The sequence below is a fragment of the Protobothrops mucrosquamatus genome, unplaced genomic scaffold, assembly GCF_001527695.2.
Source record: "Protobothrops mucrosquamatus isolate PMUCROS unplaced genomic scaffold, P.Mucros_1.0 scaffold4203, whole genome shotgun sequence".
Taxonomy (NCBI): domain Eukaryota; kingdom Metazoa; phylum Chordata; class Lepidosauria; order Squamata; family Viperidae; genus Protobothrops; species Protobothrops mucrosquamatus.
The window spans coordinates 30,723-54,944 of NW_015390127.1; the positions used below are offsets into that span (position 1 = coordinate 30,723).

The 24,222-nt window shown below is 45.1% G+C and overlaps 1 protein-coding gene across 1 annotated transcript; it reads right to left on the reverse strand.

The window, feature by feature from the left end:
- Positions 1-20,471: 20,471 nt before the first annotated feature.
- LOC107298695 (ATP-sensitive inward rectifier potassium channel 12) lies at positions 20,472-21,844 on the reverse strand. The gene has a single exon (XM_015828071.1). The coding sequence runs from the start codon at positions 21,823-21,825 to the stop codon at positions 20,503-20,505; it is 1,323 nt and encodes a 440-aa protein (XP_015683557.1). The 5' UTR covers positions 21,826-21,844; the 3' UTR covers positions 20,472-20,502.
- Positions 21,845-24,222: the final 2,378 nt, after the last annotated feature.

Below are 24,222 nucleotides of genomic sequence, written 5' to 3' on the forward strand. Positions count from 1 at the left end.
TGTTCATTGTTTTCTTTTTTTTTTTTTTTAAAGAAAAAAGCTTTTCTCAATCTGGCAGGCTAGAAATTGGATTTCAACAGCTGGCTGCTGTGCATTTGAACCGAAAGAGTGTGGTCTTTCGGAAATCAGAAAGACCCCCTCCCCATTTGTCTTTTGCAAAACCTGCGCCTCATCCTTTTGTTTTTTTTTTCCATCCCTGCCTTTCAAAGATCCCTTGCAAAGGCTTTTTGTGCTCTCCTCACAACACAGCCCAGCTTCTCCTTGGACCGAACCCAAAGTCCTACTTTGCATCCGGCCTCTGTGTTCTAGCCTTCCTTCCAGATGTTTTACAGAAAGACAGCCGAAGCCAAGCACAAGTCAAATGTCTTTGCCAAGGGCATTTCAGGCTGAGGTTGCCTGCCCCCCCTTTTTTTTTCCTTTCTCCATGTCGCCAAAAAGTAAAGACAAAAAAACCAAAAACCACGCCTTTCGTAAAGTTGTGGAACAAAAGACAAAGGTGAATCTGGTGGTTGGGTGTGAGTCCACTTTTCTGCACTTGCCCTTGTTTCTTATTTTCCTCAAATGATGGCAGGGAACTTGCTCTACAGCACCAGGCTCCAGGCAGGCCAGATGTTTGCCTACTTGTTACACCAGTGGCCTTCACAGTGCCCATTGCGTTGAGAACCCAGGTTCAAATCCACTTTCCATCGTTTGAACCTTTAGGCAACATGGCTCTCTTTCAGCCTAGCCTACCTCACAGGGCTGTCATTGGGGGGAAATTGAAGAGAGGAATGGAGGTATGCCATCTGGATCTCCTGGAGAATAGGCAGGGCACAAAACGAACCAATGGAGAAATAAAATAAGTTGAGATATGTGTATGTGTGTATGTATGTATGTATGTATGTATGTATTTATGTATTATGTATGTATGTATGTATGTATATCCCTATATATTTTCTAGGGGCATCCCACTGGAATTTCTTTTCAACTTTAGGCCTTCCTTCAATGCCACTCTTATCTCCCAGGGAGCTGGGCAAAAGGAACAGGCTGATTAGAAGAGAGAGAAAGATCTGATAACATTTTGTTCCACCCTCCATGCCTACTGTGACATTTCAATCTGTTTTAAACATCTGCTATGTCGTTCCAGGAGCTTCATATTCAATTGCAGCCAGGGCGAGAGCTATTTTAATCTCTAATCATTGCTCCCTCCCTCTCTCTCTCTCTTTCTCTCTCTCTCTCCCCTCCTCTTTCTCTTTTTTCCTTCTCCTTCTTCTCCTTTCTCTCTCCTTCTCTTTCTTCTACTTCTTCCTTCTTTCCTTTCCTCCTCCTCCTCCTCCTCCTCCCTCCATCCCGCCCTCCCTCCCTTCTAGCACTGATGTTGTTACCTAGCTGGGTCATGAAATTCTGCAAGAAAACCACCAAGCTCAGAGAGTACCAAGGATCCCACTGTCTGTTTCTCCTCCTCCTCCTCCTCCTCCTCCTCCTCCTCCTCCTCTTTCTACACTTCCATCTGTTCTCCTGCCCACATATCTATAAGGAAATCCCAACTTTGCAAACTGTCTGTGAAAAAGTTGGGGAGAGGGCATCACCGTCAGCCAGCATGTAAGCTTCATCCTTTTGGTGGTGTTTATTGATGAGGTTCAAGACAGGAGCATGGCTGTATTTCCAACAGTTAGAAAATAAACTTATATCTCAAGACATTTCAATGCCTGGGGGAAGAACAGGAAGGTATTTCCACTTCAAATCCACCACCGTAAGACGAGCAGGCTGGTGGCTGGTTCATATCTGCAGTGCATCAAAACGTTACAGGATATCCTTGAAATGGTGACACCCAGGGTTGTCCCTACCATTAGACAAGTTGAAGCCGTTCCATCGGTGGCAGATGCTTGGGGAACAGCAATGAAGTGTTGGGGAACAAAGCTTGTGGATGCTACTTAATCCCAAAGCCGTTTTCCTAATCTCCCCTCACTGTCCTCCGATGTCACGGGGGAGGGGCACGTGGGACAGGCTCCAGGAGCAATCAAAGTAAGGTCCCCCATCTGCAACGAGATGCAGGTGTGTCACGCTCTTCACGCATCAGACAGCAAAACATTTTGTGACAACTCTGCAGGCATCTCAGGAGTAGCCAACGCATGGACCACCTGTGACTGCCCAGATCCATTTGGAAGGGTTGAAGGACAATGCATGGAAACAGCTTTATTCCACCTGAGAGAGGACACCGTCCTTCAGCCAAAAATGAGATCAAATTCAACCGTCCATCCAATCCTCCTAATTTCTGCAGATTAGAGGAAGTTCGCCATCTTGTCATTATAAGGTAGCCACCAAGTGTCTCGTGGCAGGACAAGAAGGAATGGATGGAAACTCATCAAGGAGCGAAGTAAGAAGGGATTTCCTGGCAGTGAGAACAATTCACCAGTGGAACGACTTGCCTCCAGAAGTTGTGGGTGCTCCATCACTGGAAGGTTTTCAAGAAGAGACTGGATGACCATTTGTCTGGAATGGGGCACGGTCTCCTGCTTGAGCAGAGGGTTGGACTAGAAGACCTCCACGGTCCCTTCCAGCTCTATTCTGATTCTGATGCTGACTTGGTGGGTGGATCCAACGGCTGGATCGACTGCCGAGCAGTTTTTCTGTTATTCTGTGGTGGGCAGGAGATATGCCAACAACAGTTTTGGATCCCTGTTCCTTTCTTTTTCACGCTTTCCAGGAAACTCTTTCTCTGGGCAAGGAAAGATTGTTAGGTCCCACTCGTGAGTCTGAGTCACCCCTGTAACTGATACCCATTGTTAGGGATGACTCCGAGCTGCCTACGGAGACATCAATCAACTTGGTAGAACAAAGCCACAAGGCTTTTAAAGAGCTTCTCCCATTGCTATCTTTACCCGCAACAACTCCATATCATTAAGCCAGCCTTCTGAAAATTGTCTCTTGCTAGTCTAAGGGTTGGGTCAGGGGAAGCCACATGCTAGGGCCAAAATAGGCAACCTTGGACCCAAACCTTCCAAGATTAATAATAATAATAATAATAATAATAATAATAATAATAATAGTAATAATAACAATAACAACAAACAATAGCAATAATAGTAATAATAATAGTAATAACAACAACAACCAACAACAGTAGTAGTAGTAGTAGTAGTAGTAGTAGTAGTAGTAGTAGTAGTAGTAATAGAGTTGGAAGGGATCCTGGAGGTCATCTAGTCCAACCCCCTGCTCAGGCAGGAAACCCCTATACCGTTTCAGACAAATGGCTGTCCAGTCTCTTCTTAAAACCTTCCAGTGTTGGAGTATTCACCGCTTCTGGAGGCAGGTTGTTCCACTGGTTAATTGTTCTCAGGAATAACAGAAGAACAGAGTTGGAAGAAACTTTGGAGGTCATCTAGTCCAACCCCCTGCCCAGGCAGGAAACCCCTATACCGTTTCAGACAAATGGCTGTCCAGTCTCTTCTTAAAACCTTCCAGTGTTGGAGCATTCACCGCTTCTGGAGGCAGGTTGTTCCACTGACAACAACAATGGGAAGAAAGGTTGTAAAATGGGGTAAAACTCACTCACTTCGCAACAAATTTTTTTCGGAGTCAATTATGGTCCCAAGTCAAGGATTCCCTGTATAAGGTTGGAAGCGGAACTACGCCAAGAGTTTGGGGAAACTTCACTGAGCAACTTTGAGGCATCTATGCGCTCAGGCTGTCTATTGTTGATTTCGTTTTATGATAAAAATCCACCTCTCCAACTCTTCTCCTCAACAGACCCCTAAGGAAAACATGGAAGCCTAGAACATAAGGGAGAGCATCTGATGGTATCCTTGGAGATCATCTAATTCATCATCATGTTCAGGGCAACCACAGTAGCTTTTTTTTGACAGATGGCTGTCCAACCCGCGTTTCAACATCTCCAGAAAAGGACTGTCTGTCACCTCTCAAGATAGGCTGATCCATTGCACGACAGCTGTTAGGAACGTCTTCTTGACGTCCTGCTGAAATGCACTTCTAGGCAACCTAAGCATGGCTGGCTGGGGAATTCTGGGACTTAAAACCCGCTACGGTTGAGAAACGTGGATCTAAAGTATTGCAGCCTTCGAACGGAAAGACTAGCTCTTAACGCCCACTTTTTCCATCTCAGGGAAAAAAAATAGATCAAGCGTATTTTTATCCTTGTGAGTGAGTGAAATTTATCTCTCCCCCTGCCCCCTTTATAATAAATTCCCATTTTTCCATTCTGGGGGATTTTAGTGTGTCAGGTGCACTTTCTCTGTTTGCTGTGGGAGGGATACTCAGAAGCAAAAAATGTTGAAAAAACAAAGCAGGAGAAGATTTTCTCTCCAAGGTGCCACCAAGTAACCCCGGGAAAAGTGTCCTGCGGGAAGATTGCCAACGGGTTGGTATTTACCACAAAAGGGCTTAGCGCTTGTCATGGAAAATGGTGCGTTTTGTCCTTTTCATTCCCAGCCCCAGGCCCTTTTCAGAAGCAAACTGTGGATCAGAAATTTCACATCTAGGTTGCCTTGTATCTCCAAGGTTCAAGGATGGCTCCTGTGCAGGGCCCGTGTTGCCCTTTCCAAAATAAAATCAAGCTTGCAAAATAGCCTGACTCAGAACAACAGAGTTAGTAATCTATAAAATATATATAAATAAATATAAATACAAATTTCTTATCTTATCTATAAATTAGCCTTGGCCAATGTTTGTGGAGCTCTTGGGTGGCTTTCCTCTGGTTGGACTTCTTTTTGCAGAGCGGAGGAATGGATGGATGGAAATTTGAGAGAACATCACGGAGCAGATATAGACACTATCATTCAAGGTGGTCTCGTTGACGGGGCAACTCCTCAAAGACCCCCCGGGGAAAGTTGGATTTGACTCTTCCCCCCACACTTTCAGCTCAATCCCAAATTCCTCGTAGCTGTTGATTGTCCTCAATCTCCTGTTATTAATAGACAGGACAGAACAAAGATGTCATCCTACTAAATTATTTGAGTTCTGTAATGGAATTTGTAGCAATGCACCCCACCCGTCCTTTCCCCTCTTCCACCTCCAAACCTTTCATCAAGTTAGAGGCAGATATTTTTAAAGCCACGAGGCTATCCATTTGCTCTTATTATTTCTTAATAGGCCCTCCTTGACGAATGAATAATTAAAAGTCCATTTTCTTCAAGTAATTTGGGCTCAGAGGAAAGAGGAAGAAAGAAGGGTTTTTAAATATATATATATATATAGCAGGGGAAATGTTGAGTTTTCTCTCTGTGTCCCCTTCTCCACCTTCTACCTTTCATGTTCTCTTGATTGGGACGCTCAACTTATTTCATTCCTAAACTAAGACCATTGTGGGATGGCTTCCAAGGGATGGTCCCACCGGCCACAAGCGAGAAGAGGACCGTCGAGTGGGCGGGGTCAGAGCAAAGAAGAGGGCGTGGCCAAGGCAGAAACTCAATGCTGTTCAATTTCACGTGCCTTCCAACTCACTAACTTCAGATGAATGAACTACAGGTAGTCTTTGATTTACGAGCATAATCAAGCCCAACATTTCCGTTGCTAAGCAAGACGGTGCGTTTTGTCCCTTTTTACGACCTTTCTCGCCTCAGTTCTTAAGTGAATCACTGCAGTTGTTAAGCTAGTAACACGGTTACTAAGTGTATCCGGCTTCCCCGTGGACTTTGCTGGTCAGACGGTCGCAAAAGGGGATCACGTGACCCTGGGACACTGCAAACCGTCATAAATGTGAGTCAGATGCTAAGTATCTGAATTTTGCACTCATGATCATGGGCACGCAATGGTCGTAAGTGTGAAAAATGGCCATAAGTCACTTTTTCCCCCTGCCGATGAAACTTTGAACGCTCACTAAACTACCAATTGTAAGTCAAGGACTTAACCTGTGCTGATTATAGGATGTTTTTTCCCCCCCCAATTGTAATCTTACCCTTTTGTGGTCGTTTTTGAAAAAAAAACTACAATTCTGCAGTCTTTCCTGTCAGGATTTGAGAAGGAAAAGGAGGCACCTAAAAGAGAGAGCTCCTGTCCGTGTCTAAAACTTTAAACTTAACTCCTATAGATCCCCTCCCGGCCTATAAGTAGAGACTAAGTTCTCTTTTTTAATCCTCTTGCAGTTTATAATAACGGTCCCATGCCGTCATGAATGAAAAATTTCATGCACTTCCTAAGAGGAGCATCTGGGTGCGAGAAAGAAAAAGAGAGCGAAAACAGCGGAAGGAAAGTATCTTCAGCCAGTCAATAGCTTCTACGGAGGCGTTTGGTTGCAAGCTTGTTTATTCAATTTCCATCCCGGCTGATGGGCCATCAGGGGTTTGGGTTTCACCCTTCAGCTAGCCAAGAATGAGCCTTCAGCTCTTTGACCTCTGCGCCTGTTAGGATTTTAGCACATTCCAAATCTGGAACAATCTTCTCTTCCGGGGATCCCTGGCGACTGGCTTGGCAGAAAATCCGGCCCACCTAGGTGGATCTCGGTGACCTGGAGGCCCGGCCCCAGTTTTGGTCTTTCTGGGAGGAAGGGCTATGGGGCTGGAGGCACCAGGCGGGATCCCCATCACCAGTTCCCACCTCCAAAGGGCCAGGCGGCTCCGTAGGAAGGCCGGTCTTGAGAAAGAACGAAGGAGACGTCATGTGGGTGAAGAAGGGTGGAAACGTACTGTTGCTGCTCCGATTGTTCTCCAGCATGCATGGGAATGTGTGCGTGCTTCGGAGGAGGCAGTGGGGGTGCGACGTCTGGCAGGCCTTCGTGCCAGCCGGTCGATGCTCAAGTCAGCTGGGGTGATGGGAAAGGAGGATGGCTCAAGGAAGCCCAGAGAGGCCCCAGAGCATTTGGATTAGACAGGGGGTTGGGTGTGTGTGTGGGATAGGATTCTTCTGGGCCAAAAGGGTGCCCTCTCAAAGTGGAGAGAGTCTTTTGGAAAATTGAAAGAGGTTGCCTGTGATCTAAGAGGTCAAACCGAGGGAGGGAGGGGAGGGGAGGGAGGGAAGGAAGGAAGGAAGGAAGGAAGGAAGGAAGGAAGGAAAAAGATAGGGAAGAAGGGGAGGGGAGAGGAGGAAGGAAGGAAGGAAGAAGAGAGGGGAGGGAGGGAGGGGAGGAAGGAAGGAAGGAAGGAAGGAAGAAAAGAAGGAAGGAAGGAAGAAAAGAAGGAAGGAAGAAGATAGGGAGGGAGGGAGGGAGGGAGGGAGGAAGGAAAAAAGGAAGAAGAGAGGGAGGGAGAGATGGAGGAAGGAAGGAAGGAAGGAGGGAGGGAGGGAGGAAGGAAAAGAGAAAGAAAGAAAGAAAGAAAGAAAGAAAGAAAGAAAGAAAACAGATCAAAAGTATCTTCCTGAATCCAGAAGCCTGGGCTTTTGCTTTCCTCTCTTCAAGACAGGCAAATGTCCTCCCATCAACCGTCGCAATCAAAGCTACGCACACACACCTACCGATGCTTTCATGGGTGCACCTGTCCGTCACGGCAGATACGCCCCACCCCGTGCAAACTTCCGGGGTAAAGAAAGATTCCGTGGCTGGGCAGGCTCACAGGCTATGGGAATCCAAAGGCCTTACTCCCAAGTAAACCTGTTTATGATGGCAAAGCCAGGTCAGCCTCGTCATAGGAGCAGAAGCGACGAGAGATGCAATTTTTAAAAAAACGGGCCGCCCTTTGCCAGAACAGACTGGCACAGCAATAGGAAGTGCTTTAAATTCCAGGCAGGACTGGTTTGGCAACAGGACTACAGATTTATCCTCTCCCAAATTATCTTTCATCGCTGCCCCCCCCCCCTGGGAAATAACAGGCAGTGGGTTTCGTGATGAGAATGGGAGGAGATGCCAACAGAGCAGAGCCAAGATTTCCTATTCAGAGAGACATTCACAAGACCCCTGATCCTGCCTGCGTGGCTTCTCTCTCCTGGCAGTTGACGTTTCCTCGGAAAAGTCTGCTTTTAGCCCTTCTCTTTCTCTGCATTCCCAGGGCTGGATCCTACCCTGGATAGATGGTTTAGATCGTGGTCATAAATCAAGGACTATACCTGCTGTATGTATGCGTTCTCCTTGTTTTTAAAATTGGCAAAATCGGAGGGCCCTAAGTGAGAAGGGCTGCAGAATATTAATCATAACAAACAATCCCTATTATGTGACGGTTTAAATATAGCTCTATCAGCCATTACAACTATTTGCAATGGAGAGTAGAGGGAGGCAGGAACCCAGCCCTCATAAATGTCACAGGTTATAGCGTTGTGTGAACCGTCTAGTGTCAGGCAACTTCAGCCTGACATCCAGCTGATTGATTGGAGGGAAAGTTAATCCTTTCCCCTTCAAGATTGAAAAGCTTGTGGGTTTTGTTTTTTTTTTGTTTTTTTTTTGCAGAGAAAAACACTCTTGTAATGTAATCGAACTACTAAGACCTGCCCTGAATTTAACGTTCTCATTCTAGATAAAAAGAAAAAAGAAAAAAAAAGAAAAGGGAATTATTTTGGGTCCTGCTTAAATTAAAAGGAAATCTTGCCAGCTCTTGGAAATAAAAGTAGCTTTACCTTTGACTTCTCAAACCAAAGCAGATGGTTTTCATGATTAAATTGACTCTAAAGTGGATTTTCGTATGGATTTTCAGATTTAAAAGGCACAAATACTCGTACACGTGGACTGCCTGGAATGCTATAAGGTTAATGTTGAACCATGTAGGTTAATCTTGCAAAGAGAATAAAAAGCAGACGTATTGATACATTGTGAGTGGCACTTCGATCATTTTTACAACACCAGGACCATGGACAGAGAACCAATTTTTTCAAAAGAAGCTGCTCTCCATGGATCAGCTACTAAAATCTGTCCTCTGTCCCTCCAACTTCTTTACGTAGGCCTATAAACCTAAAGATCAATCAGAATGACAGAGTTGGAAGGGATCTTGGGGGTCATCTAGTCCAACCTCCTGCTCAGGCAGGAAACCCTATACCATTTCAGGCAAATGGTTGTCCAATCTTTTCTTAAAAACCTCGAATGTTGGAGCATCCACAACTTCTGGAGGCAGGTTGTTCCACTGGTTAATTGTTCTAACTGTCAGGAAGTTTCTCCTTAGTTCTAGGTTGCTTCTCTCTTTGATGAGTTTCCCTCCGTTGCTTCTTGTCCTGCCTTCAGGGGCTTTGGAGAATAGCTTGACTCCCTCTTCTTTGTGGCAACCCCTGAGATATTGGAACACGGCTATCATGTCCCCCCTCGTCCTTCTCTTCATTAGACTAGACATACTCAATTCCAGCAACCGTTCTTTGTATGTTTTCATCTCCAGGAGTTTTTCCAAAGTCTCGACATCTTTTTTTGTAATGTGGTGACCAAAACTGGATACCCCCAAGAACATTTTGGAAATTAAATAACTTTTGCTCTACAGCACTGGCTATCTTGTCACTAAATAATGCAAGAACGTATGAAAATACCACTGCCTCTTTTTTTCCCCTGCTTTTCAAAGAAATGCCATAAGCAAAAATATTTTTTTCATGAAATGGAAGAACTGATAGGAAAAAGATAAATAAATAAATATATATATATATATATATATGTCCACTTACTGGGTTATAGAACACAAACACCCTGAAACAGACGCACACCAAACAGCCCAATTGCTGTAAATGTTTGTATCCCTCCCAAAAGCTGCCTTATCGGTCAGCGAGTTCACGACTTCAAAATGTGGCCAAGGAATCCTCGCTCTATCCCAGAAGGGACCCGATTTTTGAATCCAAATGTCCTCATTAATCAACATTTGGGCCTCCAAGGAGACCGGCAACTCCTATCCAGACCTGCGTTTGCCAATGAAAGTAACTCCTGCATTGACATTCAGGTCTTCCCTGGCAGAAAATAGAATTATTTAAATGGTTTGCTACATGACCCGAAGGCTCGGAGATGTCTCTTCTTCAGCATCCCAGCTGTGAGGAGAGAAAAGCACGTACCAAGAGTACCACACGGGAGGCCTTCTCCCTCTCCAGCCAGGAGCCAAACTGCTGAGCTAGGAGACGGAAGACAAAGATACTTGCATGTACAATGGGGAGGAGGGTTGGGCAAATGGAGCATTGATTAGTTGAGGGCTGCGTGCTGAGCTTTGGGAGCAAAGGAGCTGGAGAGGCATCTTTTCCAACAGGGAGTAAGAGCGACTTCCTGGCAACCAGGAAGTAAAGGGGTGTGTCCAGTACTGCCATTTTACCCAGGGGCCAGAAGACCTCAGTGGCTTCTGAAACGATAGAGCCTATGGCTAGGGCAAATGTCTGGCACGGGGTTTCCCAGCTTGAAGGCAGGTGGACTTCAAGTCCCAGAATTCCCCAGCTCGCCTTGCTGACTAGGACACCCATCAACTCCCAGAATTCCTCAGCCAGTTGTGCTGGCTGGGGAATTTTGGGAGTTGAAGTCCACTCATCTGAAAGTTGGCAAGGTTGGGAAATGCTGTTCTAGAAGATCCTCAGGATTTTCAGATCAAAGTCTTTCTTTCTTTCTTTCTTTCTTTCTTTCTTTCTTTCTTTCTTTCTTTCTTTCTTTCTTTCTTTCTTTCTTTCTTTCTTTCTTTCCTTCCTTCCTTCCTTCCTCCCTCCCTCCCTCTCTCCCTCCCTCCCTTCTTTCCTCCCTCTCTTTTTTCCTTCCTTCCTTCCTTAGATAAGTTCTGCTTCATGTTTTTCACAGCTACCTACCTATCATTCATCCGGCCTGACCGACAGGATTGAAAGAACTGTTAGGACAGCTAAGCCGAGTTTAGGCATTGCTCTGAAAAATTCTGCAGGTTTTTCAAAAGGATGATTTTTTTTTTTAAAAAAAGGGGGGGAATTCATGCTTTAAAATGTTAAAAAGGTTAACTTGACAGGATTTCTTTAATCCCGGGTCCTGAGGGAAGGTTCATTTTCATCCCCACCTCTTCATTAAGGAGGAATGGAGGAATTAAGTTCTTTGAACGTTTTCCATAGCTCGGCTCTCCTGCGGGGGAAGGTCCCTGCAGATTACTAAAAGGAAAGATCCCCGGAGATTTTGTTAGTCCTTGGGAAATTTTTCATTCATCTTGGCTACGATAAGGACAGGGAGAGAAAGATGTTCTCCCTTAATGCTAACAGAAAAAACAAAATTGATATTAGAGGCAAGGAGAGCACGGATGGTGTGTTACTATGGTTACTTTGTGCAGAGCATCACACTGGCCTCCCAACGGTGCTTTGCTCTAGAGTAACTCCCAAAAGGGAGACAGCTTGACCTTCCCGGAATCCACTGGCAGAGCAGCAAAATTTAGGATCTGGGAAGCCGGGGCAGGGGTGGGGGGCATGGAAGGAAGGAAGGAAGGGAAAGTGGAGGGGACGGAGAAAAGGAGGGAGGGAGGCAGGGAAGATGGAAGGGATGGATGGAGGAAGGAAGAGAAGGTGGAGAGAATGAGTGAATGAATGAATGAATGAATGAATGAATGAAGGAAGGAAGGAAGGAAGGAAGGAAGGAGGGAAGGAAGGAAGGGAAGGTGGAGGGGACGGAGAAAAGGAGGGAGGGAGGCAGGGAAGATGGAAGGGATGGATGGAAGAAGGAAGAGAAGGTGGAGAGAATGAGTGAATGAATGAATGAATGAAGGAAGGAAGGAAGGAAGGAAGGAAGGGAAGGTGGAGGGGACNTGGAGGAAGGAAGAGAAGGTGGAGAGAATGAATGAATGAATGAATGAATGAAGGAAGGAAGGAAGGAAGGAAGGAAGGAAGGAAGGAAGGGAAGGTGGAGGGGATGGAGAAAAGGAGGGAGGGAGGCAGGGAAGATAGAAGGGATGGATGGATGGAGGAAGGAAGAGAAGGTGGAGAGGAAGGAAAGGAAGGAAGGAAGGAAGGAAGGGTGGAGGGGATGGAGAAAAGGAAGGAAGAAGGAAGGAAGGAAGGAAAGATAGAGATAAGGGACGGAGGCAGGAGGGAAGGAAGGACAAAGAGATTTAGGAAAGAAAGAAAGAACAAATGAAGAAAAAGAGAGGAAACGAGAAAGAAAGAGAAAATAGGAAAACCATAAGCAGGGTCACACAGACACACATTCTCTCTCTTTTACATATATATAAAGTTCCAATTCCAATAAAAATCTGTACAAACTCTTGGAAATCACTGTAATTTTTAGTGGGCAATACATATTCCCCAATCCAGCCAGCAGCCCAACTCAAAATCTGCCCTCAGGCCTTCAAACCAGAGTTTGAATTGTAACACAACTCTTCCCCTATTCACACCCTCCCCAATCTCTCATTTCCCCTTCGGGGTCACCATTGATGAACTGGGTTCCTCGTGAATGCAGAGAGAGAAGTTTGGCCCGCGAGGGCATTGACCTTTTCTGGACCAGGTTATTTTTATGTCCCAAGTTCCATAAATATGTCCCAAGTTCCAATCTCTCTACACCTTTCTTCCCTGAGGTCATTTTCTTCTCTGGAGCCATCCGGGCAATATCTTTGTCATTGCCGTAAATCCATTTCCGTGCTTCCTTCCTGTTCCTTCCTAGCATTTCAGAGACTTATTGACCTTCCTTTTGCCATCCCTAAATAGACTCTATTTCCCAAATAGGTAACATCATCAGTGCTAGAAAGGAGTGGGGTTGGAGGAGGAGGAGGAGGGGGGAGAAGGAGGACTGAGGGATCTTTGGTGCTCTTTGAGCTTGGTTGTTTTCTTGTAGGCATTTCATGACCAAACTAGGTAACATCAGCAGTGCTAGAAGGGAGGGGAGTCTGCAGAGAGGAGGAGGAGGAGGAGGAAGAAGAAGAGGACGAGGACAATGACTGTGGGGTCCTTAATGCTGCATTCTAACCACAGGGAAGGAAGGAAGGAAGGAAGGAAGGAAGGAAGGAAGGAAGGAAGAAAAAAAGAAAGAAAGAAAGAAAGAAAGAAAGAAAGAAAGAAAGGAAGGAAGGAAGGCAATAGCTATAGCACTGAGACTTATATACCACTTCACCGTGCTTTACAGCCCTCTCTAAAAGGTTTACAGAGTCAGCATATTTGCCCCCAACAATTTGAGTTCTCATTTTACCGACCTCGGAAGGCTGGAAGGCTGAGTCAACCTATAACCGGTCAGGATCGAACTGCTAAACTGCAGGCCGCTGGCAGTCAGGGGAATTCGCTTGCAGTACTGCATTCTTACCACTGTGCCACCACGGCAAACCACGAAAAAAAAGGATGCCAAAGGAGGGACAAAATGAAACGGGAAGGACAAAAATGAAACATCACGTTTTCATTATTTCAGATGAATTAAATTAAACGGTTGAATTGTCCCGTAGCAAGTTCATTCCACGGTGAGTCAGCCCCCGGGTGAATTGTTCCATTCTGCCCTGGGACGACAGCAATGAGGAGGGTGCTTGGAAACCACAAGCACATAAAAGCACCCTGCTTTTTCCATTTTTTAAATAAAATAAAATAAACCACCACCTCGAAAGCCGTTGCTTTGTTCTGCCTTATTAAAGATTGAAAACCAGGCAAGCTTTCCCAAAGCTTTCAGAGTCGAGCAGGCGGAGATTCTGCAAAGGTTAAGATACACAGCAACCAAGTCCAAAGGCAAAGATGCCACGGAAGGGGGGGGCGGCGTTCCTTCCCCCCCCTCCCCTTCATCAGTGCAGCAGCTGAGCTGTCCCTTCAGCCTGGAGCAGGCCCAAAAGGCTATCAGGTTCACCACTCCAGTTTCAGCCATGCGCTCTGGCTGGCAGGCTCTCCAGACTGGGATGCCCCTCCGGGTTATTTACCTCGGCTGAGCCCTGGAGCTGAGGTCGCTGTTTGCTTTTTCCAGTCCAAAGGGATCCCTTTTTGCACAGCTTCCAGGGGTTGGCTTGCTCTGAAGTCATGGATGTTCAATTGACAAATGCATTTATTATTATTATTATTATTATTATTATTATTATTATTATTATTATTATTATTATTATTATTATTATTAATCATCGCACAGTCAGCCAGATGTTCAGACTGGATTTGGCATTTTTGTCTACCTATCGAGTCCTTCCCAAGGACCTGGGATAGACAGATGTGGATGTTTGATGGTATTACAGATACCGTTGCAGGATGGAAGCAGTTCTTAGTAAGGCTGCCTTTTGCAATTGACTGATGGCGAATTTGTCAATGCCAATGGTGTTCAAGTGGTGCTCCAGTTGTTTTGGGATTGCACCCAAGGCACCTATTATTATTAGATGACCTCCAAGGTCCCTTCCAACTTTACTATTATTATTATTATTATTATTATTATTATTATTATTATTATTATTCGTTAGACATAAACCTCAGTCAACTGAACATTCAAATTGGCTGGCGCGGATGGTTGACACGGGTTGCTACCAGCATCCCAGGTGTCAACCAGGTACCTCCTTAAAATATAAGATGTTCCGAGTAAGCGCAGTTTTTTGCAACATTGCTGGAATTATTGCAGGAAGCTGCAGTTTCCTGATGGATTTTGCAAAGTTTTTGGACATAGTTCCCAGTGCCCCAATGACAATGGGTATCACTGTTACATGTTTCATCCTTAATCGCGCAGTTTCGATGGCCAGGTCGCAATATTTTGTAATTTTTCCAGTTCTTTTTCTTCGACTCTGGCATCTCCTGGTACAGCGATATCAATCAGCTGTACACTTCAGTTCTCATCATCATCATCATCATCATCATCATTATTATTATTATTATTATTATTATTATTATTATTATTATTATTATTATTATTATTATTATTATTATTATTATGGCTGCTTTATCATTGGCTTTGTTTGAAACCGCACCCCGAAAACAAGATTAGGGTGGCAATTGTTTTAAAGATTTTAAGGGCGGCTGGAAGTTTCATGTAGGCCAACACTTACTTATGTACTTACTCACGTTCTGACTTGTTTGTTTGTTTACTTATTTATTTATTTATTATAAACTAGCTTAATGAAAAGAAGGACTAGGAGTGTCATGATAGCAGTCTCCCAATATCTCAGGGGTTGCCACAAAGATGAGGGGGGTCAAGCTATTCTCCAAAGCACCCGAAGGCAGGACAAGAAGCAATGAATGGAAACTAATTAAGGAGAGAAGCAACCTGGAACTAAGGAGAAATTTCCTGACAGGTAGAACAATCAATCAGTGGAACAGCTTGCCACCAGAAGTTGTGGGTAATCCATCACTGGAGGTTTTCAAGAAGAGATTGAACAACCATGTGCTTGAAATGATATAGGGCAGGGGCCCCCAACCTCCAGGCTGTGGACCAGTACCGGGCTGCATCATGCCAGCAACCGGTCCACACAAACAAGCAAAGTCCCATCTGCGGGATGCAGGCAGCACAAAAAAACCATGCACTCTCCAGTCCATGGAAAAACCTCTATCCACGGAACCGGTCCCTGGTGCCCAAAAGATTGGAGACCTCTGGCGTAGGGTTTCCTGCTTGAGCAGGGAATTGGACAAGAAGACCTCCAAGGTCCCTTCCAACTCTGTTATTCTGTTATTTATTTATTGCAACCCCTCTGATCTGAGTGCCACAACTGGACAAGGATGCAGACATTCCTGCTGCAAACAGGTGGGGGGGGGGAAACCTCTGAACTTAACATAAACCCTAAATGCTTAAAAAAAAAATATTCCCCCAAACTCCTGGAAAAAACAGAAACTCTTGGTTCAGACTCGTGACTTGATGCCAATACACTTTGCATTATCAGCCCCCTCCAAGGGTCAAGAAATATGGACATTAAATTAACATCTTGGCAGAAATGTCCTTATGAGTAAGCAGTGATTCATTGAAGGAAAGGTACTAGTAATTGGTTGGGAATGCTAAAAACAGTAAACTTCGGGGTGGATAATGTCATTACATAGTTTAGTCTCTAGGTGGCACCAGGCTTAGATGATGGTGGCCTTGATAGGGAACCACTTTCCATTTGTACTTCTGTTCAAGTTGGGTTTCAGGACAAAGGGTTAAATCAAGGGAGAGGACTATGGCCCCACAGTATATTGTAGATGTAGATAGCGGAGATAGCCTGGCAAGATTCTGTCTATAGGTGTCAAACAATAAAGAACTTAAGCTTGGAAGAATCCCCATGTGTCATTCTTGGTTTGGGATTTGACCTCATCCATAGTTCACATTTCTTGGGCAACCAGCTGAGCCAATCACAGTCTTCCTCGGTGGGGTGAGTTATATTGGATGTTTATTTCAAGTACAATCGTGATTTCTAAACCAACATCATTTATGGGTTGTTCATGTCCTTTAAACCGAGGGTTGTCCTTAGCTATCTCTTCTAAGAGAAGCGACCTTCAAAAAGGGGATTTCCACAGCCCTGTCAACAAGGTTGAAACGCATCAAAAAAACCTGGGTTGTTTTTTTTGTTTTTTTTTTTGTAGAATGGTCAACCTCAATTTGAAAAAGTGGGCCAAGGAAGCCATTCACATGGATTGTGGTTTATTGACTTCCTGCCCAATTTTACGATTGCTAATTTTGTTCCTAGCCCTTATCAGAGAAGACCCATTTCTTTGGTTTTGGAATATTGAGCTGTTGTGTATACAAGAGCACAAACAACAGAAATATGAGTCAGCTTCAACTTTTGTCCATGGCTTGTAACAAACCAAGCCAGATTATTCCTAGCTAGCTTGCCAATGATCTTGGAAAGAACGATCCAGGAAATCACTCAGGGGTAGGCGAAAATATATATATCTATATCTATATATAAATATATACACAAATAATTATTATACATTATATAACAACACATTCAGTTTCTAGAGATATACATTTTATATAACATTATTCTCCATAGCTTATTGTGAAGCAGAGAGAGGATTAAGAAGCCAAACTAAAAAAAGAGTTATTTGTTAAGTCTGCATTGCATACCTACAATATTTTTTAAGTGGCTCTATGCAATAGTTTAAAAAATACATAGATACACAAACACACACACACATATATATATACCGGTATGTAGAATATTTTAGTCTCTGGGATCAGACTGTACAATTATGTAACATAATTTAAAAAGCAAGTACTTGACTTAAAGATTCTTTTCCTCTTTTACAAATATTTACGGTGCTCTACACTTAGAAATCCATGTTCAGAACCTCACCCATCCATTCACCCTCCTCAATTAGCAATAAGGATTTATTTAGAAAAAAAACAACTGCAAAACACACAAGCAACTTCTTGGAAGAAAAACACCTTCCAACAAGATTCCAAAGCAGCTCATTGGATCAAGAGAGATTGGCTGGAACCTGAATATAAAGGCATCTAGGAAGCAGTGGAGTGGGAAAGGGTTGATTCTGGGATCCATCTCTCTGCATTTCTAAATCGACTCCTGTTGAATTCCAGGCTCCTTCAGATGCTCAGGCTCACCAGCCTAGCCAACAGGTTGAAAAAGATAGCAGGTTGGGTTGTAGGAAAACAGCCGGCCGGTATGTCATGAGAGAGAGAAAGAGAAAAATAAATAAATAAAGTCTTCAGAGAGCCCAACTTCTGGTGATGAGAAGGACGCATCCAGGTTGTCTTCTTGGCAACATCTTGGAAGTGGTTAGTTGTTCCTTTTGGATAGGACTTGCTTTTTTTTCTCCTTTCAACTTTACCATGTTATCTACAGTTTGGGATCTTCAGTAGCTCCCCTCCATGAACCAATGAGGGATACCTTGGGCAAAGTGGACACAGATGTATTTTTGAGGTATCTGCCAGTTTGGGACACATCTCCCAAGGTTGGACACCCTTAAACCCACCATTTAAAGTTGGGAATTGGAGGGTGAAAACTTCCTCAGCTTCTCCAAGGGGAGAAGACGTTCTCCAATCTTTCTTAGAAGCATTGCTTGGCTTTTATGAGGGTGCCCACCACACGCCTTTTTTCTCCTTCCCCTCCCGCCACGGCGTTCTGTAAACCAGGATTTGTAACTTCACAGGTTGGGCGAACCTAGCCCACTGCGGTTGCTTTGGGCTCGCCAGAGGCTTAACCAGCAGTGGCCATTTAACCCTGGTTTAGGAAAGCACGGTTAGGCAAGCCATCCGCTTGATCCAACGGGGCAGCGCAACGTTGTGCACGCCAAGGTCGAAGTTGCCAGCTTTGTGTCCTGCCACCCCGAACTTCATTTTCATTCAACCTCGTTTGCAGCTCAGTTGTCCCAAATTTTGAAATTTGGGAGAGCGGGTTAGTCTTAAAGCCACAGAAGCCCGGCAGATCACATCTGCCATCTGATCAGCTGGCAACGTCAGTTGGCTCCTTTAAATCTCAGAAATAATGGCTGCTAATTTTAGACAGTTTCTTCAAACGCTCGCTTCTTTGCAAGCTGTCACCGAACACGTCGCGTCCTTCAGCTCCTAGCAGTTTGCCAGAGGGCAAATTCAGCCCTCGCGATATTTATTTATTATTTATTTATTTATTTATTTTAATGTTTGGCTTTTTACAGTTAACAGTTAAGGTGGTGTATACTCGGCAACGGATGGCTAGTGCAACATCTTTCACATTTATTGCTGATGTGATCGGCTGCCCGGCTTGGCCTAGGACTGCATCCAGATGGATGGACACGTGACTCTGATTAAGGCTGGGGATGAGGACAGGGCGGTACTGGGAAATAGCAGGGGTGAGGAAGAAGGCACAGACAGAGTGAGGTCTGGGTAAGGTCAGGAGGAAAGGCGGGAGATGTGTGGCTTTGGGGCGAAGATCGCACCACCCTTACAAAGGGCACGATTAAGCATGCTCTGGTTTAACAAAAGTCTGAGGGCTCCTTGGCGCTCTCTGAGGTTGCTTGTTTTCTTGCAGACATTTCATTATCCAGACTAGGTAACATCATCAGTGCTAGAAGGGAGTGGGTTTGTGGAGAGGAGGAGGAGGAGGAGGAGGAGGGGGGGGGAGATGAAGAAGACGAAGACGAAGACGAAGACGAAGACGAAGACGAAGAAGAAGAAGAAGAAGAAGAAGAAGAAGAAGAAGAAGAAGAAGAAGAAGAAGAAGAAGAAAGAAGAAGAAGAAGAAGAAGAAGAAGAAGAAGAAGAAGAAGAAGAAGAAGAAGAAGAAGAAGAAGAAGAAGAAGAAGAAGAAGAAGGGGAGGAGGAGGACTGAGGGATCCTTAGCGCTCTCTGAGCTTGCTTGTTATCTTGCAGACATTTCATTATCCAGACTAGGTAACATCATCAGTGCTAGAAGGGAGTGGGTTTGTGGAAAGGAGGAGGAGGAGGAGGAGGAGGAGGAGGAGGAGGAGGAGGAGGAGGACAACTGTGGGGTCCTTGGTACTCTCTGAGCCGGATTGTTTTCTTGCAGATCTTTCATTACCCAAACTAGGTAACATCGTCAGTGCTAGTCATGTTACCTACTTTGGGTCATGAAACGCCTGCAAGGAAATCACCAAGCTTACAGAGCACCAAGGACCCCTCATTTCAACCCTGAGATACAAATATTCTCGTTTATTGGTTAAAGAAAGACAATTGCTCCAAATAGTTGGAGGAAAATCAGCTGAGTTCATTTCACTTGGCCATCTGCTGTTTTTAAAATCAGAACATCCGTCTTTGAGGAAGGACGACGGGATGGGTGAGGGCCATCAGCAGCAGATAATATGATGGTTCTCAAGGCAGAATTTTCCCACCCACCCCCAGTTCCAGGGCTGCAATCTGTGGGCGTTATCTCCAGAAGCTCCAAGCACTTGAAGATGGAACTGAAATGGACTCTTAAAAAGCTAAGCAAGTTCAGATCTGGTTAGGACGTAGAGGAAAACCTTCCAAAACAAAGAGGGCCAAAGACTAGAAACCGTTTTCAAAACTTCCCAGAAGAAGGCCAGGCTAAGTCGCTTCTGTAGGATTGCCAAGAAGACTCCTATGGAAGCATACACATGTTCACCAGGCGTTGAATTTTGACTTGAGGATGCTTCTACTAGGACTTGTTGAACGGCCCACGAGAAACATAGATGAGGAAAGCAGGTTAGCTTGCAAAAGGAAGCCTAAGTTTTCTGACCCCTCAAAATCTTCCTGTGGTTTGTAAGTCTTCCCATGGAGGACATCTTGTGCAATTGCCCATCTGGGCTTCCTCATGCCATCTAAAGGTAGAACCAGCCCTGGAGTTCCACCACTTGAGGCTTTCTCGTCAACCCCTCTCACCATGACAGCATAGTAAAATCACGAAAGAGATGTCCCTCTTGATTTAGTGCAAAATATTCCCGTCTCTTGACAGTATGTATCTTTGAGACAAACACGCATGGTTTGATTTCCTGATGTTCTCTTCTTCTGAACCACTCTGAGATAATACTAGTCTTGAAAAAGAAAAAACTAAAAGAGACTCCCTACACGCCCTTTCAGCATGCCTTGTCATTCCTGCACAAAGCATAACACTCAGAAAAGTGGGTCTGTGTGTGTGTTTCTGTTTTGGCTGCCAAACCCACGGTGCCACCCTTTGGGAGCTGCTCTGCAGAACGTTCTAACCTAGGAGAGCTACCACTTTCTGAAACCTGGTGCCGTTCAGCGATTATTGCACGTAATTATTTTCTTAAAAGACCACAAAACGCAACATCCGACAAACCACACTAATTCCCAGGCATCCCTATGGCACTTGCATTGTTCTGCATACTTTTTTTTTTTTTGAGAAGCTTGATAAGAAGGAGAAAGGAGAGATCAAAGAAACTCTGCAAACACTTAGGAAGCCCCCCGAGTTATATTTCTGATTCTCTCCGGTAGGACCTTTGATCAAGAGGTCCTACAGAAGTTGGCAGCCTGTCAAATTCAGGCTGGTCAACCGAGCACGGATTGTCCAAACCTCTGCAGTCTTCATCTTCCTCCTCTACCTCCTCCTCCTCCTCCTCCTCTTCCTCCTCATCGCGGCTCATAAGGGCAAGCTCATTCTCGTAACAGAAGGAATTGGTGCTCGGAAGCAGGAATTTGTTCTCCACCAAATCCTTGGCACTGCAACAGGGAGTCGACGGGACCTCATAAGTCTTGTGGAAGTGTGAATAGTCCACTTTGTATTGGTTTTTCTCCTCAAAGAGGACGGGTTCAAAACGGTGGCCCCAGAGGATCTCACTGGACAGGTACGAACTCCGAGCTTGGGTGGTCATCGCCGTGGCCTCCACCATGCCTTCCAGGATCACCACAATCTCAAAATCGTCCATCTCCATTTCTTGCCGACTGATCCCAAAGAGGGGGCTCTCCTCGTTGATCTCGTGAAGGATCGTCAAGGGAGAGACCAGAAAAAGACGGTCCAAGCCTTTGTCAAACCCAACATCTATGTCAATCTGGTCAAGGGGGATGTATTCCCCCTCCTCGGTGATCCTGGGCTTCAGGAGCTGGGCTCGGACGTGAGCCTCAACAATGTGACTTTTGCGAAGGTTGCCCACTCTCCACATCAAGTAAAGCTTGCCGTCCCTCATGGCCACCACGGCATGGTGGCTGAAGAGCAACGTTTCCGCTCTCTTCTTCGGCCTGGCCATTTTGGCCATGATGGCGCCAATCATGAAGGAGTCAATGATGCACCCTACAATAGACTGAAGGACCACCATGAAGACGGCCAGGGGACACTCCTCGGTCACGCAACGGAACCCATAACCGATGGTCGTCTGAGTCTCAATGGAGAAGAGGAACGCAGCCACAAAGCCGTTCACCTGCAGGAGGCAAGGGGTAAAGGTCTCGTCCTTAGTGGGCTTCTCAATGTCCCCGTGGACCAGGGCAATCAGCCAAAAGATGAGGCCAAACAATAACCAGGACACCAGGAAAGCAAGGGAGAAGAGCAGCAACATGTATCTCCAACGGATGTCCACGCAGGTGGTGAACATGTCGGCGATGTATCTCTGAGGTTTATCATCCATGTGGGTGAATTCGACATTACATTGGCCGTTCTTCTTCACGAATCGATTCCGGCATTTCCTCCGAGTGTGGATCTTACCGTTGCCAAAGCCATTCACTCCGGGCATGGTGGTCAAGATCAAGCCGTCTTCCTCAGAAGACACAATGCTGTAAGAGTTGAGTCTGCCTGTACTCATCCCTGAGTTAGCCGGTTGTAACTCTGGACGTCTTTCGGGGTCTCGCTTTGCTGCTAGAGAAAAGGAAGGAGACCCCCAGCTTTACGTGTAAACAGGCAGGTAGATCCAAGCAGAGTCTCTGCAACAAAACAGCAACAAAAAAGTTGGATTATTGCAGGTAGTCCTCGATTTACAACTGTTCATTTAGTGACTGTTTAAAATTACAGTGGCAACAAAAAAAGGGACCGTTTTTCTCACTTACGACCATTGCGGCAACCCCCCTCCCATGATCACGTGATGAGAATTCAGCTGTTTGGCAACTGACTCGTATTTATGACAGTTCCAGTGTCCTCTTTTACAACCTTCTGACCAGCAAAGTCAATGGGGAGGCCAGATTCACTCCACAACCGTGTCACTAACTTCACAACCGCAGCGATTCCCTTAACAATTGTGGCAAGAAAGGTCGCAAAACGGAGCAAAACTCGGTTAACAAATGTCTCGCCGAGCATCAGAAATTTGGGGCTCAACTGTGGTCATACGTTGAGGACCACCTTTATCTCACAAAGCAGCTTTGGATAGTCTTGCTATTCTTGGCAAGTCTGGTTTTGTGGGGCACGTTAAGAAAAAAACAGTTATCCCACTAACACAACTATCATACATCTAACTCTGGCTGTGTCTTCCTCCACAAAAGTTAGAGCGATTCACTCTTATCATTCAGGAAATAATTCCACATTTTTCCCCTCCTTATGTCGTCTTCCTGAATCCTGGTAGACCTCGTTTAGAAACTGCCTGTTTAGTGACCATTCATAGTGATGGCAGTGATGAGAAATTCAATTTGTGACCAGTTCCCACATTGATAACATTCACAAGCCTTTAAAGCAAAGTTGAAGTCAGATCGTGAGCACCGTTGTGGTTTCATTTAGCAACCGCTTTGAATAAGGACCAAATGGCCGGTCCCAATTGTGGTTGCTAAATGAGGACTCCATGTATACTCACCTCCTCAACTTCCAGACTCCAAATCGTCCACAACTGGAGATGGTGGACAGCGTTCACACCAGCTCTTATAATGGATTCGAAAGCCGAGCACAGCGTGTTAACACAGCCAGGGTGTGACACATTACACACTCAGTATTAAATGTAGGACAGGGTGGAAGATTGCTTTTCCTTTAATTGATGGGGCTTCTCAGTGTGAATAAGTGAACAGACACTAGATTTTGGCAGCTCATCAAAGGCCTGGCTTTTGTCTTGATGCCTACTGTCAGCAGTCGCCACATCCAAGTTGACAGTTAGAACAATTAATCAATGGAACAACCTGGGGATGCTGCAATGGTCGTAACTGTGAAAAATGGTCCTAAGTCACTTTTTGGGATCCCGTTCTAACTTCAAATGGTCACTAAACGAATTGTCGTAAGTTGAGGACTACTTGTATAAAATGTGCTTTTTAACCACCGCTGATGGACACCCCCACAAGAAACCAGATAGAACAAAGGCAAACCGCCACCCTTTAGACCTAAACAAGCTTCCTTAAATTAAAATACATCTCTTCCCCCCCCTGGTTTTTTTTGCCCAGTCATTTCTGCTTTTGTGGCATCACAGCTGGCACCAACCTCTGGAGGAAGGGGAAACAAAATAGAGAGAAAAAGCTGAAATTGACCAACGGGTCTATCACGAGTGGGCAACCCGAATGTTTTGCAAGCCGGGAGCTATTCCCTAGCTTTTCGAGCAGCTGACCGGAGGCTAAATCTGATTTTGCTGAGTTTACATTTTAATTAACATTAAATTACATCCAGTCAACCTGATTATCTCCATCTATTTAAAAACCCTCGGCCTTCTGTCACCTTAAAAATGACAAGCCGGCAGTGGCTTTCGGGGTGTGTGTGTATGTGTCTGTTGTGGCTGTGGGATTCAGGCTGGTGGATTTTTTGCTCTCCCCGGGGTGGGGAGGGGGGTGGAGGGGTCTCAAGATTGCTCCCCCTCCTCACATTAGCGGATGTCTTCAAAGCAGGCAGTAAAAAGTAGGCCACAGGGCTACCCTTAGCACTCAAGCCTTGTTCATTCCACCCCAAAAAAGAAGGATATTCCCCAGAGGCTTCATTAAAAATTCTTTTTCCCCCAACAGAAAATGCTTTTTTGTTTGTTTTGTTTTGTTTTGTTTTGTTTTGCCTAACTGTGTTTGTTTTTTAAATGGAGCAAATCAGGATTCTTGAACAAAAGCTGGCCTTTAGCACCCTGCTGAGAAATGGAGACAGGAGAAGGTCCGGTTTTTAAGGAGGGTCTTTCAAATGGTTGAGCCTGGAGGCTCTCCATTAGTCAGCCTGGGTGAAAAAGGAGAAGGGGGTAAAATCCACTTTGGCTCAAGGTCCATGTGGTTGCTTTGGCAGTGACATGGAAGTTGTAGACGTCCCCGTTGTTATTTTA

Excerpts from the sequence above, each read along its gene's own strand:
- LOC107298695 (XM_015828071.1), bottom strand. The coding sequence starts at position 21,825 with ATGAGTACAGGCAGACTCAACTCTTACAGCATTGTGTCTTCTGAGGAA.